This window comes from Australozyma saopauloensis, chromosome 3 (assembly GCF_035610405.1).
Source record: "Australozyma saopauloensis chromosome 3, complete sequence".
Classification (NCBI taxonomy): domain Eukaryota; kingdom Fungi; phylum Ascomycota; class Pichiomycetes; order Serinales; family Metschnikowiaceae; genus Australozyma; species Australozyma saopauloensis.
In genome coordinates, this window is record NC_086133.1 from 1,100,145 (window position 1) to 1,113,444 (window position 13,300).

A 13,300-nucleotide genomic window follows, 5' to 3' on the forward strand; every position below is an offset into this window, starting at 1 on the left:
ACTTATTGAATGTACGAATATACTCGACTAAAACTATAGGAAGTTATCAATGCAAATTATATTGATCTATCTATACTACATGTTTTTTCCAAGTCCGCTAGCGGATTGGGTTTCTTCTTTTAGGCTTGAAGTATCCGTTTTCGTCTCTTGGATGTTTTCTCTTTTCTCTCAAGCGCTCGTTTTTCTTAATTTTTCTGCGAGCAGCTGCCTCAGGCGCCTTGATGGCCAATTGTGCCTTGTCAGCCCTTCTTTGTTCTCTCCGCTGCGTCACTTGGATCTTGACCTCGGTGTATGCCTCCATGTAGCCCGTGGTGCCCAATTTGGCTTCCAAGATCTTGAGACATTCGTTTCCAAGCTCCAAAAGCTCGTTTTCCTCAGCCGTGTATGCCTTGTTTTCGACAATCATGTAAAGACCCAAAATAATCTTCGGCGCGACAGCCTTCAACCTCTCGGGGGTGAGAATTTGTGAAACCATAGCGGCCAATTGGATAGATGCGGTCACAGCCGAAGAGGAAGACAGATTCGAAGACAGACTTGATCTTTCCTGTCTCATGATCTTACAGAACCGGTCAATTGCAAAGTCGGTCGCCAATTCGAACTTTGGTGCCTCCTCGGAGTCGGCGCTCTCAGCCTTCGCAGTTTGAATGTACTTGGTTCCATCTTGCTCCCACTTGGTGATGATTTGAATCATGTTCTTGACAACTTGGGTTCCCAAATCAGCAGACACGGTAGGTGCAGCAAGCTGTCTCAAGAGTCTGTAAGTAATAGTCTGAAGCTGCTGAGGAGTGATCTCAAACTCAACATCAGAAAGATTGCTCAAGACGGTTCCAACCAAGCGTGCACTGAGAAGACGCACCCATGTGTGTGGGAAAAGAAGCGTTTCGAAAAGATCCAACCAGACACTCTCGTACTTGGCGCTGAGGATCTCGTCCTTCTGCTCCTTACACAAGACAGCCCAAACGTTCATACAAGTGTAAACCTCTTCCCACGAAGCAGATCCATCAGTGTGTTCGCTTTTATCGTTCTTAGCGCGCTTGAACACATCCACTATTACGGCAAGGGCCCGCTTGTCCATCTCTGTAGACTTTCCGAGCTCAAACTCAGAGAGATATACCTTGTAGACCATAAGACCACATCTTTGAAGCAATGGATTGTTTGTGTTGTTCAACCACGCCAAACAGAGCTTCTCCATTGACCGAAGAGTAGCGCTGGTTGCAGATCTCCTGAAAAGGAAGGCCAAAAGTTCGGAGGCCATCTCTCTACACTTGCGCACATCATCAGTGACAAGAACATTAGAAAGACCAACAAAGAAACTCACGCTCAATTGATCTAACAAGGATGGCGATGACTTCAAAACAATCGAATGCATGAACTCCATAACCGAAAGACGTCCATCTTCAGTAGGGTAACTAAGGTTGTTGACCAAGAATTTGAACGCTTTCTCCAACTTCTGTTCTCCTTGCTCGTACTCCATTAAGAATTGGAAGTACAAACTTCTGGACATGGCACGGATTTCGCCAGTGTGGTTCAGAACCATGATATTGGACACCTTATCCATGACATCGTAGACTTCTGGGAGCATGATGTGTTGCAGCACGACAGCCTTCAAGAAGTTGAATGCAAGACCTTGACGATGGGGCTCCTCGAGGTCTGGGATGATTCTGGTCAAAAGATAGGTAAGACTGCTGTGGTTCAACTCAATCGTGGGCTTGTGACGGATAATCGAGGCAAGATATCTCAAACTGAGTTGAGAAACCACGGGCGAGGTCGAGGGCAAATCTTGAATGATCTTGAATGCCTTTAAGGCGGCTTTCTCGAAGAACTCATCTCTCTCCTCAGCAAATGGCAATGTGATAATCAAGTTGAGTACACGGAACAAGGAGCACAACACAGATTCATTGTCAAGCTCGAGCGTTTGGCTCATGAGTGGGAAGAAACCTTCGAGGTTTCCGACGGTCATGAGATTTCTGTTCTTTCCAAGAGCGGTACGCATAAGCTCGTAGGCCAAGGTTTGAAGAGTGAACATGATTTGAGAATTATCATTCACCATTCTGACAGGCTTGGCATTCAAATTGACAAGGAAATGGTCGTCGTTTGATCCTCTTTTGTTGTTTCTCATCTTCTTCACAGGTTCTTCCACAGAGGTTGATTGCTGGTGAAGCTCGTAGCACAAGACAAGCACGTCCATCTTTGAAGCGTTCAGATTGAAATTGAGCCCTGTTGCGTATCTCTTGATGAGCTCGTCAAGATTCTTCTTCGTTTTCAATGGAAGGTTTTCCCTCATGAGCATTTTGAATGGATCAATGATTGCACGGAATCTGTTGAAGTTGATGTTCGAGGTCAAAATCTCAGCAGAGTCGTAACTCTTCTTCGATTTCACCTCAATCATTTTACTGACATAACCCTCAGCATCCTTCTCCTGACCGGCGGCACCAAAGATGTCCTCCATAATAATGTCTACGATCAACAGAGCAGACTCATCCAAATCTCCAGTCGAAAACTCGCCCTTGACTGCGACAAGAATAGAATGGAGCGTGTAACTCAATGTGTGTATCTGAGAACCTCTGGAAAGCGCAGTTTTGAGTTCTTTGACAATGTATCTGAAGTATTTCGGACCCAAGATACGAGCGACCTTGCCCAATGCCTTACGAATAGCGTCACGAATGTGTTGAGTACGGGAACGTAATGCTTGACAAGTGCTTGTCAATACTCCGGCAATGGAAGCTTCTGCAACGCTATCAGAAACACACAACAAACAGTTGACAGCTGCTTCCACCAATGGCGCTCTTTGCACGATAGTGTCATCGTTACGGATGTTCACAAGCTTCATGATTGGTGCGAGGAAATCATCCATGATCTGCTTGTGGACGACCTCGATGTCATCGGGAACGGCATGGAAGTGATCTGTTTCGGCTCCAAGTCTGATCTGATCGAACGAAGTTTTGAGACCACGAGAGATGCTCACAACCAAACGACACCGGTCTCTCAACTCATTTTCGTTGTCTGAGACCCGGGCGGCGGCAGTGATGTGCTTTCTGAAAAGTTGTCTGAAATCCTTGTAATTGAGAATCAGAGTGAGTTGCTGCCAGGCATCGTTAACGTCGTTCCACAAATTGAGATACCGCTCATTTTGGCAAACAGTGTAGACCTCTGTCATTGGAAGAAGATAGTGGTACATACACTCAGGACTGATTTGGTTCTTGTTTGCCTCGAGAATCTTGAGTGCTTTTTGCCTCTGGCCAAGCTGAACATGATTGAAATTGACAAAGAAGTCTTCTTCAGTGTCATCAGAAAGAAGCGCCTTCATGGATTGGAGTTCAGTGAGGTGCTTGTTCTCACGAGTAGCATGAGCGAGGATATTAATGTAACCATCACGGATTTCCTCAGCGTCCTTCTTGAGACCAGCTCTCAAGTATGATACAATCACTGAGTGCCAGAAGGACACGTATTCGGCAGCAGATTCCTCTGTCTTCGAGTTCATACAGTCAATGTATCTGGTGAGAGTATGGGCAGCATTCGAACGAATCGAGATCTCTTCTGGATCATTAATGAAGAACAAGTTGGAATAGATGATTGGAGTCCATTGCAACACATTCAATTCAGAGTACAACTCTTCGTTGAGCTTTCTGTAGGCTTGCATACGTCTGTCATAATCTGGCTCCAACATGCGGCGCTCAGAAAAGGCATTGAGAGAGGCCAAAAGCTCGGAAACAATGGCAAGATCCTCGAATTTCCGTCCGAAAACTTCGAACACTTTCACCAAAGCTGAGCGCATGTTTCTGTCCTTATAAATACGAAGAGAGCGGGAGCAGGTCTCATAAAGTCCTGACAATTCTTCCATGGAACTATCATAGTCCTCGACAACAGATGCCAAGGAAAGCAAAATGCTGACCTTGTCGTTGATGCCGATTTGAATGGCAGGCTTTTCCAAAGCGCGGGAACAAGACTTGATCAACTCACCCTTAGTCGAATGAGCTTCAACATATTTACCCTCTATAATCAACAAAAGGAGCGTAGAGGCTCTCAGGTTAATATCCTTGTCCTCCGAATTCTGAATAATGGAAGGAAGCACATTTAAGAGACCATCAACCAAGAGCGCCAACACGGAGTAGAATTGGTCATCGTGAACATCTTTTTGAGTGAAGCAAGCAATACAAAAGTCAAGAAGGGCAGAACGGACAGTGTCCTTGGCAATTGGGTTTGAGAGAAGCGCGACGATAGCATTTACTGGAGCATAGTCGTCGAAGTAGTATAGCGAGACGAGCTCCGGGGAGTTGATCCACGAGAGCATCATTTGCATCATCGAAGATGGCTGTTGAGCGTTCTCGCTTTCGAAATGTGTAAGTCTGGGCTTGATAACTCTCTCGTAAATCAATGGCGCCTCGTCCTTCCAGTTGTAAGTCTTAGAAGTGACCTTAAAGAGGTGATTGAGACATTTGAAACCGAGTTGACGAATAGTCTTAGCAGTCTTGATGGTAATCTCGTCTTCTGTAGCCTGTTCGAGCACACTCTGAGCATTCACCAAAGTGAAGAGAAGAGGTTGAATGGTGTAGGTGAGTACATGGGCAAATTTGTATCCGAGGCCAACATAAACCTCGTAAAGCATGTTGAGGTATCCGACCATAGCGCGCAAATCCTTCTGTGTGGCTTGTGGAAGTAATTCTGTTTCGAAGTACTCGGCAAAGTCGAAGTTTTCAGCAGTAATCAGCAAGAACTGGCGGATATACTCGTCTGGAAGGTTGGGCAACACAGACGCAATGGCAAACTTTCTTCCATTCTTACTGTTGTTGTTTGTGACACCTTTGGCTCTTCCATAGAGTAATCTGAGCACAACAGGAACCACTGCCTCTCTATCGCTATCTTCGATTTTACTCTCTGAGCTTTTGCTGACTAGAGTCTGGAGCTCATCACGGAAAAGCTTGTCCTCGAGCAAATTGAGCAAGTTGTCCTTGTATTTATTGATCTCGGGTCTGTTCCATGCAAAGAGTACCTCAAGTGACGCTTTTTGGGTTGCTGCGTCTTTGGAGGAAACCTGCTTGGTCATAGCGGCGAAAAGCTCTTGGTTATTGGAGACCTTGGCGATTCTCTTGAACTTAGGGAAGATGCTACACAAGGCATTGATATCCTTGAACATCCATCCTTGATGGTCGTCATCTTGAAGCTCAATTACCAACTCGATCAACGCAGCACCGTTTCTTTCGGCAACGGAAGGAATAGCACTTAAAGCCTGGATAACTCGGTTTCTAATCAAAGCATTGTATTGCACTGTTGTACTGCTTTCGATGATTTGCTCGTACAAATCATGCAAAATATCGTTCTCAGAAAGAACAAAAGTAGTAGAAAGCATGTCAAAGTACTTTGCAAATCTTTCGTGCGACGACTGGAATTGTCCAACAAAGACATCTCCATCACTACCAAACGGCACATCGCCGGTCCAGTAAGAGTTGCTTTGAGCAGCAAAGTCCGTTCGAAGAAGAGCATGGAAACGAGCCCATAACTCGTCCAGGACATTGGTAGCCGCGAGTTTCTGAATGCTCTCGTTGACAGCCTGCCAGCATGGCTGATAACCATTGCTCAAAAGACCCACGATGTAATTTGCTATTTGCAGATGGTCGGAATTAGTGAGACCAGTCTGGTTTGGGTAATCGTTCAACATCAAACGGATTCTCATTTTGACATCGTTTGAATTCTCAACAGTAAGTGGAACATTGTCAATGATGCCCGCCTGGGCAACAACATATGGTACCTTCTCGTTGATGGCCACCAAGTACTTTCTCATGAGCTCCGCAGCTGCTCTTCTCACCTTGATGTCTGGCAGACTCAAGCTTTTGGTGAGAGAAGAGATGACAGCAGACTTTCTCTCTCGAAGAGTATCCTTTGCCAACTGTGACACTTCGTCAAGAAGAGTAGTAGCTCCACTCAAGAAGAGAGTGGATTGTCTAGACGATTCCAAGTTCTCAGTGAACACCTCAAAGAGATCCATGAATTTGGTGGCAGTCTCATCGTGCTTCAAACCACGCACGGCAGCTACCAACGTGATCCCGATCACGTCATGAACAAAGGCTGGTACGGAGGGTTTGGATGCAGACAAGTTTGTGAGGAGAGTGAGTAGAATGGAGTCTTTGTCTTTGAGCTCTGAAGAGAACATGAGAAGACACAACTTCCAGTGCAATGCAAGAAGGTCGTTATCGTTAGCAAGAGTCTGAGAATCCTTTGCCACGGCCTCAAGAAGCTGAGTGGAGAGATAGTGCGGTAGAGTGATGTCGGTTTTAATACTTGGATTCTGCTGTTCCACCTTAGTCAAACAGAGGGCAAGTCTGGAGAGGATTTTATCGGATGAAGCCTTGTTGATGACTGCCTGCAACATTTGAGTAGCGCCAAAACCGGCAACCTTCTCTTTTGCGTTTATCATGAGTAGTTCGTAGAAACTGACGAAAAAAAGACCCTCCTCCTTGGCCATCAAATACTCAGCCATACCGCTGAAGTGTCTGGTAAGGTACTTGATATTGCAATTGCGCACAATGGTGGCAAACAAGGATGTGATAGAGGCAAGAACAGCCGCTGAGGCTGGGTCGTTCTCATCATAGAGCGCATCGAAGTTGGCAGTGATGGCCAGAACAACACCGAAAATGACGTCCCAATCCTGAACCTTGTTGCCAGATTCCGCGAAGCAGAGAGAAAGGAGCACCTGGCACACATACCCTAACCGCTTCAAGGAGGTATTGTCGGCGACCACAGATATCAAATGGTTCAGCGCGCTAGTGTAGAACTTGACACAGGCGTCGGCCGAGCCGTGGTCGATGATGTTGAGCATAATGTCACATAGAGCGTCGATGCACGAGTCGTTGTCGCGGCCGGCGGCCATTGCGTTTTCAAGAAGCACCGCGAAGACGGTGGCAGACTTGGAGTGGAAGGTGTTCTGGGTGTTCTTCATGGCCTCGCTGAAAAGCACAATCATGGCCTCGCGATACGAAAGGTTTTCTTGGAGAAGTTGCTTGTGGTCATTGAATGCACGGTGCACGAGATCTTCAAGCGGCTGCTGCTTCAGTTTCTTCACAAGAAAGGACAAGGCCTCAGCACAGAAGCGCGCCACGTACGTTTTCTTGGTCATCTCGAACACAGGAAGAAGCTGCTCGAATGTAGGCCCCAAATCAAGCACAAGAGTACGCGCCAAGTACTTGAATGCATATGCGAGAGTGTTGAAAGTCCATTCCAAGACATTGGAAGTGTTACGGATGTTCTGGGAATCGTTAGGGTTGGTCTTCTGGGAGACATCGATCACCAACAGCAAGAACTGCTCGTAAAACGCCATGAAGTCTGGACCCAAGTCATGGATGAATTGCGCCAAAATCTCCAATAATGGCTGCAACGAGTTGATGTCTAGCACCCGAATGTGTTTCTCCAATGCACTGTAGATGGCATTTTGGTGGTGCAAAATCTGCGGCAACGTCTGACACAACTTCTCCACCTCGTACAAGAAATCGGTGAAGTTTCCACTGACATTGACCTCTTTCCAGTGTTCCAAAGTGACTAGAAGATGCGAAGTTTCGACGAAATCGGACGCTCTGACGGCGAGATTACGTGCGGGCTCTATTTTTAGCAGGTCCACTCTTTCTTTGAACGAACGGTATGCATGTTGTCGTTCGAGACCAGTGCTAGTTTTCTTTTTGGTACTCATTTGGAGGTTGATCTGAGTTGGGAGAGGTTTCCCCATCTCATCCCTCATCTCATCCTGGGATCGGCTGGTGTACGGGTGCAATGGAGGCCATCTCATCACGTATCTGCGATGGCCGGTAGAAAATGGGAAATCATAAAGAATTTTAGTGAAAAGCGGATGTAAACAACTTTAAATCTAAATCGGAAGAATTGCACTATTAATTGACTACGGAATCAAGGATTACGCCAGACCAAAGGGCAAACTATGGTAAATATCCGATCACGTGACGTATCACGTGAGTTCACCACCCCCAACTGGACCCTCTCTATCACTATATTAACCTCCAATCCAAAACCTACATCACAAATTATGCTGCAACATCTGGAACAGACGCCTCTATTGCTGGCAAGCGGGGCTGTGCACCAGGCCAATCGTGCGACCTCCAAAATCTCGCAGCTGCCGAAAATCGGACTCCAAAGAATCAGCAGAACAACTCAGAAACTCCGTCTTTTACCGGAAGACCCGCAACTACCCATTGACGACGATGGAGCGGCCGACGACGAGCGCGACAACTCCACTCGGCCGAGCACGGGTGTGTATTCCCAAGTGACGAAGATTAAAGACCGGCCCGCACGAAAGGATGCTGAAATCTTAGGGAAAGTGCATCGAGATCTCTTGCCCAGAGTGACCGCCTACTGTACTTGTGGACTGTACAAGATGAAGGAATTGCTACGGTGGCTCAAAGATCGTAAACGGATTCACAACACTCTGCCCAAGTTATTTGACGAATGCTTGTATACTCCATTTACGTATAAGGATTGGCGCGGAGACACTGCTGAAGATGATGGGAAGAAATTGATTCGATTGGCTGATGATGGAGGAGAAATTGAGTTCGGCAAGAAGAACGATGTATTCATTTTCGAGTATGGTGTGGTGATCATGTGGGGTTACACCGTCAAAGAGGAACGGGCATTCCTCGAAGATTTGGCGCGGTTTGAGAGCGAGAAGCTCCTGATGGAGGATATCCAGGTAGAGGAGTTTAACTACTATATCACCACGTCGTACCAGCCGCGGATTTACAACGACTTCATCACGCTTCGTGATGACTCTAACTATATGCTAAAGCTTTCTATCTCGCACGCGTTGGCGCAATCAGTAAAAATTTCTTTATTTGAGGAATTGGTTGACAACACCATTGAGGATACCCAGGATATTCCACAGCAGGTGGCTCATACCGGTAAGGTGGAGATGACGCGAGATGAAACCATGAAGTCTATCGGTGAGCTCTTTATTCTACGCATTAACATCAATTTACACGGATCTGTGCTCGACCTGCCGGAGCTCATGTGGGCCGAGCCCCACTTGGAGCCCATTTACCAGGCCACACGCGGATACTTGGATATAAATCAGCGTGTCGAGCTCTTGAACCAGCGGTTGGAGGTCATTTCCGATCTTTTGCAGATGTTGAAGGAACAGCTAGGCCATTCGCAGGAAGAAAATTTGGAATTCATAGTGGTGGTGCTTGTATGCCTAGAGGTAGTTGTCAGCGTGGTCAATATTGTCATTGACATTGTCAGATTTTAAGCTTCATTCTATAAGACTACTGGGAAGAGCAAGACTGTGAAAGTGACAAGGAAATTTAAGCCAAATTCAAATATTAAATGATGCACTTTCACAGCCCCAAGAGAAAAGCTCCAACATCCGCCCTGCAGAATCTGTTCTTTTTCATCTTGCCTGCGCCACTTGTCGAGGAACTCATTCTCCGTAACGGAACTCCGATAAGAGATTTCAATGTCCGCCCCGAATCCCGTAGGATCAAAACAAAGTCAAGACATGTGAGGCGCTATCCTGATTTACGAGGCGACCCGCCCAGCAGGCGCATGTAATGGAGGTGACCCAATTTGCCGGATTTGGCTGCAAAAAGGGGACTGCAAAATGGCCGTTTCAGAAGCCGCGGGCCTGCAGAGAGCCGCACAGTGGTATTCGTGTTTACTTGACTAGTTTTGGAATTTCGGAACTCTAGGGGAAAAGCCATGAAAATGGAAGGGAGGGGAAGCATCTCGATTACAAGCAGCAATTTTTTGTAGCCACTGGAGCCACTTTGTGGCGCGTTTCAGAGCCAGCGACATGTTCAGTCAGAATTGGAACAACCTGCAGGGTGTGGAGCTTCGACCCGAAACGCCCAACTGCAGTCTAATGCCATTTTCAAGCCTAATGGGTTAAAAAAATGTGGCAGAGCACAGGGCTGATTAGCGGATCCCGACGCAAATGGATACATTTGACTAATGCGGGATGAATGCGCAAAAATACACTACCGATGCGGGCCAGACTTGGCTTTTCCATTTTGAGTTTCAGTAGATAGTATCGGGGTAGCACTCATGAAATTATCGTTGCCCGATTTGGCCAAACAAGCGAACGGACAGCCCTGCAACATTACATCAGAATACATGTGTATGTTCCAGGTAGGATTAGCGTGGACCGTTGGGATGGCTCCTAACCATGTGAGGCAGGACATCGGACTTGAGAGTACGAGTATTGTGAAATATTGCGAGGGCGAGAGATGACGGTTTGGAGGCGCTTATTCTGAAAGAGAAGGCGAGAGAGGGAAAGTTTAAGAATGTATTAAATCAAGATTCTCTAAGCGAAAACAGCGTAATAGACAAAATAAAATATTGACTAATAAGGGTTGAAAGCAGAAGGTTTCACGAACGAATGTTCTGTGGATGTCATTGAAAGGTCACGAACCATGACAGGATGGTTGAGAGCTTACGAATTGGGACCAACGCAGTATCAGGAGTTAAGCCAACTAAAAATGCGAATGGATTGACCAAAACAAAAGGCGGAATAATGCAGACAAATTAGGAAACCACGGAAAGATAAGACGATGGTAGCGATTCCTATGATTGGCCCATGGCGCACCACCACAGGGCAGCACCACAAGGCAACGCAGTGACAGGAGACTAACACCGAGGGGTACTTCGAGGAGAACCGGCCGATCCAAGGGCGGAACCGTAAACCCACCAAATCGACTAAAAATTTCTGTAGATCCGCCAATTTCGACTCGTATCCACTTGGCCTCAATCTAAGGCCGCCGGGAGACGTAAAGCATTAGACGTAGTGCCATGAGACGAGTGCGATGAAATGTAGTGCCGCGCAGAGCATGTCTGCGGCTGGGTTCTAGGGCCGAACTCAAATCTCAGGCCCAGTCTAGGGCTAATGCAGTCTAGGGCTAATGCAGTCTAGGGAACAACACAATAATCATAAACCAATAAACCACGTAGAACAATAAGGTAAAAATACTCACTCTAAAACCAATAGCAAATCTTCCAACAAACATGTCTCAGTTTACCGCGGACGCCTCTAGATCGTTTTGACATCGCAATTGACACTGGTGCCCCTGCACCACAGCAAGGCCCTAGCAGCAACACCCCGAGGTATTAATAAAACTACAAGTACCCACCCAGATCATAGACCACCAAGTAGTCCAACCGAGCAACCGTCAAGGGCGAACGTCACCTAGCGTTTCCAAGCATTTCCCAAAATGAAACATCGTCAATTTTAGGAAAAATTTCGATCCAGCCCCCCCCTCGCCAATGGTGGCTGAAGCCCATTGTCCCCCAAGCATTTCCCACATTCGCTTCCGTGGTACGGTGCCACAAGTGGCAGACTCGATGACCCTCCACTGGTGCGGCGGATGCCAATGAATGTGCTGTTGCTGTGGAGACTACGGCGCATGAGATGAGAGATGCGGAAACGAGCAAGGCAGCTGCGCCTGCAGTACGCGCAGGACTAACATCGTCATGACTGCATAGTCACAGTAGCACATACAGGCCATGTCTCATGTCCACACACCATGCTGTATCTGTCTGCAGCACTCCACTCTCCGATGCAGTGCCGTGTGCACCTGTGCAGAAGCGGCAATGACGTCCGGCGCTATGTGCACCCCGATGTTCCTTGCCCTACCTGCCCACACAGGCGCCATTGGCCACACCACAATTTAAACCCGCCGTGTGCCACTGCGCCCATGCGCCCAAATTTTTTCTCCATTTGCCTCAGAAACGAATCAAAGTTCTCCATTTGTGAACAGCATCCCAAACGTTTGGACTCTGTACATCTCGAATTTCTCAACGTCGTTTGTTCTCTTCTCAGGGCTCTTTTCTTACCCTCTTTCCGGACTTAGCAACCCTCTATTCATCTGTTTGAGTAGGCATCGACCGGAACAAAGTCAAACCACACCTGAGGCTTTACCTAACCATATCTCACCAACAAATATATCACCGTGTTGGACATCTCAGTAAAAAAGACCAAGAAAGGTCCTGGACCTATGGTCGCCGTGGCTGCGCCGCCCCTTCCTGGCATCCTAGTTCGTAACAGTAGGCTTTCTTCCGAGTACATTCGGGAGAATTTGGATGCCATCAACACTCCGGTGCGCGTGGAGTTGGATCCCAGCTTCAACGATATGCCGGCCGCGTGGTCGGAGAAGGAGTTGCTCCATGAGCGCCGGTTGGTGCGCATGGTTGTCGACAGAGAGGGCTGTAATGTTTTTCGCATCAAGTGTGAGGCGGTTGCGCCGGACTACGGAGTGCTCGATCTGGAGGCGTTGGTGATCTCGTGCATTCGCTGGGCTGAGAAGGATACCTACGTGCTCACGTCGGTCGATCTTTTGCACGTCTTGGAGCATTTGGTGGGCGAGACCTTTTCCACCCAGGAGAAGAGTAGAATCCGCCGTAACTTGCAATTTCTCAGGCCCATCACCGTCAACAGAACCTCCTCTGCCCGTCTTTTTAATGCCGTTATGGCCATGGACAACCCTAGACCGCGCAACATCGAGAAGGACTTGAAGGTGTTTAGATGGCTGTCCATGTACGTGGCGCTCACCAAGGTGTTGTCAAAATACTCGGTCAACCCTGCTGGAACCGCCGAAAGCTTGCTGCTTGCACCTTCTTCTTCCGAATCAAATGCAAATGGTGGCGCAAACAACGCCTCGAGTGGCGAAGTACTTTCGGTACCGGGGCGCAAGAACTCGGCCAATCTGCGTGCTGATGTTCCCGCCGTCACCACGGCTCCGCAACCAGTCAACTCGTTGACTGCGTTGCCTCGTAGTATCGCTACCAAGGCTTTGGCGAAAGAGTCTCGACCGAGGCCTCGACCGGGCGCAGAATCAAAGCCCTCCTCCAACCAAATTAGGGCGAGTTCTAGCTGGGCTAGAATCTTCCTGGAGCAGAGCGTCGTTGGAGGCGCCTGCCCAGTCGCGGTTTTTTAAATCCGACTACGAGCTCAACTCGCTCACCGCCTCTGAAGGCTCCGGCTCCCTCACTGACCTCTCGCTACGGTCTCGTCCAGTAACTGCATCAACCTCGGTACGTGACTACACTACTGACGGCAGAAATTCGGCCGAGGCCACCACAAGCGGTACCGACAGCGGCAGAAATAACGATGATGGCGACGTAGAGATGGATGGAGAATTGGAAGGCTCCGTCTCTGACGACAACTCTTCCGGCGACAGCGGCGCCATGGCTAAACCTCTAACAAAGGCGAATGGCAGCAGTAATAGCGGCAGCAGCAGTCGAGGCAGCACCAGTAACGCCTCAACGAATGGTGAGGCTAATGGCACATCCGCCTCTGATAAAACCCGTGCTGTGG

The 13,300-nt window shown here is 47.9% G+C and overlaps 3 protein-coding genes across 3 annotated transcripts; 2 read left to right on the plus strand and 1 right to left on the minus strand.

Annotated features, from left to right (window-relative positions):
- Positions 1-97: 97 nt before the first annotated feature.
- PUMCH_002662 (uncharacterized protein) lies at positions 98-7,774 on the minus strand (the record flags this gene model as incomplete). The annotated part of the gene is made up of 1 exon (XM_063021662.1): positions 98-7,774. One exon carries the CDS (start codon positions 7,772-7,774, stop codon positions 98-100), a length of 7,677 nt encoding a protein of 2,558 aa, XP_062877732.1.
- A 147-nt stretch (positions 7,775-7,921) lies between these two features.
- PUMCH_002663 (uncharacterized protein) lies at positions 7,922-9,241 on the plus strand (the record flags this gene model as incomplete). The annotated part of the gene is made up of 1 exon (XM_063021663.1): positions 7,922-9,241. The coding sequence occupies one exon, from the start codon at positions 7,922-7,924 to the stop codon at positions 9,239-9,241; it is 1,320 nt and encodes a 439-aa protein (XP_062877733.1).
- Positions 9,242-11,981: 2,740 nt separating this feature from the next.
- Positions 11,982-12,920, plus strand: PUMCH_002664 (uncharacterized protein; the record flags this gene model as incomplete). The annotated part of the gene is made up of 1 exon (XM_063021664.1): positions 11,982-12,920. The coding sequence occupies one exon, from the start codon at positions 11,982-11,984 to the stop codon at positions 12,918-12,920; it is 939 nt and encodes a 312-aa protein (XP_062877734.1).
- Positions 12,921-13,300: the final 380 nt, after the last annotated feature.